Source organism: Penaeus vannamei, chromosome 29 (genome assembly GCF_042767895.1).
Source record: "Penaeus vannamei isolate JL-2024 chromosome 29, ASM4276789v1, whole genome shotgun sequence".
In the NCBI taxonomy this organism is placed as follows: domain Eukaryota; kingdom Metazoa; phylum Arthropoda; class Malacostraca; order Decapoda; family Penaeidae; genus Penaeus; species Penaeus vannamei.
Genome location: NC_091577.1, coordinates 22,461,828 through 22,465,003, shown reverse-complemented (window position 1 = coordinate 22,465,003; position 3,176 = coordinate 22,461,828). Strand labels below are relative to the sequence as shown.

The 3,176-nt window shown below is 41.9% G+C and overlaps 1 protein-coding gene across 1 annotated transcript in view; it reads left to right on the top strand.

Annotated features, from left to right (window-relative positions):
* Positions 1 to 112: 112 nt before the first annotated feature.
* LOC113819256 (uncharacterized) overlaps positions 113 to 3,176 on the top strand; it is a gene marked incomplete at its 5' end in the record, with an annotated part of 33,872 nt that continues 30,808 nt past the window's right edge. Inside the window, 1 exon segment of the mRNA XM_070142499.1 lies at positions 113 to 305. Coding sequence (XP_069998600.1) covers positions 113 to 305 — 193 coding nt within the window.

Sequence of the window (3,176 nt, the reverse complement as noted above, 5' to 3'; positions counted from 1 at the left end):
CCCCCCCGCCCCTCCACCCCCGTCCACCTCCTTCAGTCCCCCACCCCTCCACCCCCTTCACCTCCCTCCGACGCCCACCCTCCGCTAAGCCCTTCCTTCCTCCCTCCTCCAGGTATTCGGCGGCAACCTGGACAAGCACACGGAGAGGAGACACTACCTCAACACGCCCTTCAAAGCTCGCTACATCCGCCTGCACCCACGGCGTTGGCACAGGGCGATAGCGGTGCGGGCGGCCCTGCTGGGGTGCCCGCACAAGGGTGACTGCGGCCCGGGCTTCTTCAGGGTCACGCCGGACACCAGTTGCAGTGAGTGTTGCTGCTGTTGTTTGTTGCTTTTGTTTGTTGTAATTATTGTTGTTTTTTTTTGTCTTTTTGTTTGTGTATTGATTTTTTTTTTCATTTAATTTTATTTTGTATTTTGTTATTTTTTTATTTGCATGATTTTTATTTGTGTCATTATTGTTATTGTTATTATTTTTGTTATTGTTGTTGTTCTTGTGGATATTATCATCATTCTTATTTTTTTCATTATGCTTATTACTATTTTTATTGTCTCATTATCATTCATCTTGTTATCATCATCATGAGTATAAACATCATTGTGTTTTTATCATCATAATTATCATCATTGCTATTATTATATTTTCATTATTTTCTTATGTCCTTATTTGGTTTTGGGAATACTGTGCTCTATCTTCTATCTCTTTTTCTCTCTATATATATTTTTTCTTATGTTATACTATGTATCAGATTTTCAGACTCAGACTTTCTTTATATATATATATATATATATATATATATATATATATATATATATATATAGAGAGAGAGAGAGAGAGAGAGAGAGAGAGAGAGAGAGAGAGAGAGAGAGAGAGATACACATATCATATATACATGCATACATACATCAACTCCTACATTTACCAACATGTATGTTATCACATGCATAATATACATACCCCCCTTCAGTTCCCACATCTCTTGTCCCCCTTTCCCCATCCTCGCCCTCTCTCTCTCTCCCTCGCTCCCTCGCCCTCTGTCTCATCCTCCTTTCTCTCCCTCCCTCTCCATCTCTCCCTCCCTCTCCCTCTCTTACTCTCTTACGACGGAAATAGCCCACACTCCTTCGGTACCCAAGTGACAAAAAAATATTAGACGTCCACCTGCCTCCCGATAAACGAAGACATTAAGGGGAGCCATAAATGACGGGAATAGCACGCAAAAATTAGCAGATTTGACAACGCCCTTTAGACTGTGTATAGGCGAGAGAGGGGGGAGAGGGGAGAGGGAGAAAGAGTGGGAGAGGGATAGGGAGAAAGAGATGGAGATGGAGAAAGAGAGAGGGGAGGGAGAAAGAGTGGGAGAGGGATAGGGAGAAAGAGATGGAGATGGAGAAAGAGAGAGGGAGGGGAGAGATGGAGAGAAGGAGAGAGAAAGAGAGTGAGATGGAGAAAGAGAGAGAGGGAGGGATAGGGAGAAAGAGATGGAGAGGATAGGGAGAAAGAGAGAGGAGAGGAAGAGATAGTATGAAAGAGATGGAGAGGGAAATGAGAGGAAAGAGATGGAGAAGGATAGGAGAAAGAGATGGAGAGGGATAGGGAGAAAAGATTTGAGAGGGATAGAGAAAGAGATGAAGAGGGAGAGAGAGAGGAGAGGGAGGGAGAAAAGGAATGAGTGGAGGGAGGGAGAGGGAGAGAGTGGAAGGAGAAGGGAGGAGGGGGAAAAGAGAAGAGGGGAAAAAGGAAAGAGAGAGAAAAAGAGAGAGGGGAAGGGTAGAAAAGAGAGGAAGGGAGAGAGAGAAAGGGGGAAGGGAAAAGAAGGAGGGGGGAAAAGAGAGAGGAGAGGGAAGGAGAGAGAGAGAGAGAGGGAGAAAGAAAGAAAGAAAAAGAGAAAAGAGGGAGAGGGGGAAGGAGTGAAATAGAGTATCAATACTAAGAAAAAAGAATGAAAGAATGAACAAATCTGCCACGGTCAGCAGGGCCGAATAATTGACTCCTTGGTGGCTGAGCCATCTGTGGGCAATAAAATTCACGAGAAAAACTACAATGGACAGTGGCTGCTGCCGCCGCGGCCGCTGGACCAGCCGCTCGAGGAAAGCAAGATCAGCATACTAATCAAGAACACTTTAGGATATCAATAACCCTTCATTCAAATTACTGGGAATTAGGTGTAAGCTCTCCATTGATACCGTAATTGTGAATCGCAGACGAAATTGGTTTGTAAAAGAATGGCATTACCAGATAAGCTTATTGTACGTTATGAGGTTTTTCGAAAGACTTTGATCGTTAGGAAATCAGGGGATGTGTACCCAGCAGTTCAGAAATTGCGATAGTTAGAAGATCAGGGAATATTTACCTAGTGGGAATATTTACCTAGTGGGTCAGAAGTTACTTAATCGCAAGAACATAGTCAGAATTGGTGAAAATACATGATATAATCAACCAACTGGTCAAATTAATCAACCATTTGGCGTTCCCCATGGCTCTGCACTAGACCAGGTCCTGTTCAGTATACATAATTGATCCGTCAGCAATTATGAAAATATCTCTTTACAATTTCTTCACATTACTACCGTGAGTGATATAAATTGATGAACCGACTCACAAAAAAAAGTTAAGTCCTTTGTATTTTTACAAGTAGATGCCAAACATTGCTAAAATATCGATGCCAGACACACTCATAAAATAATGATAAATATGGCGAGAATGATAATGATGATGATAATAAAACCCCTTTTGAAACAAGACTCCTGATGCCCAGTTCCCCAAATTCCTTGCATTATGAACTGCTTCTTCAAATATACACAAACCCCAAAATGAAAAGAGAAAGAGACAAGAATCACATTAGACAGCTTGATTAATCCACCCACACTCGACTTCACCCGGACAAATATGGTCGAAAGTCCAATAGACACGTAATGCATACTCATCCATAAAGTCCTACAAGTGGAGGATCCTTGGTAACTGTTATTGCCTCGACAAGCTGTGTCCTCGGCAACAGATGTTCAAACAAGACAAGATAACTTTTTCAATGTCGAAAAGCCGTAAAAGGAAAAAAAAAGAAAAAGAAAAAGAAAAAAATGTAATCTAGGAGCAACTGCTTCAAGACATTAGAAGTAATTCCAGCTTGAATCTTTTCTAAACAGAATTATAAGAATGTTTTGCACATGTTTCCCTT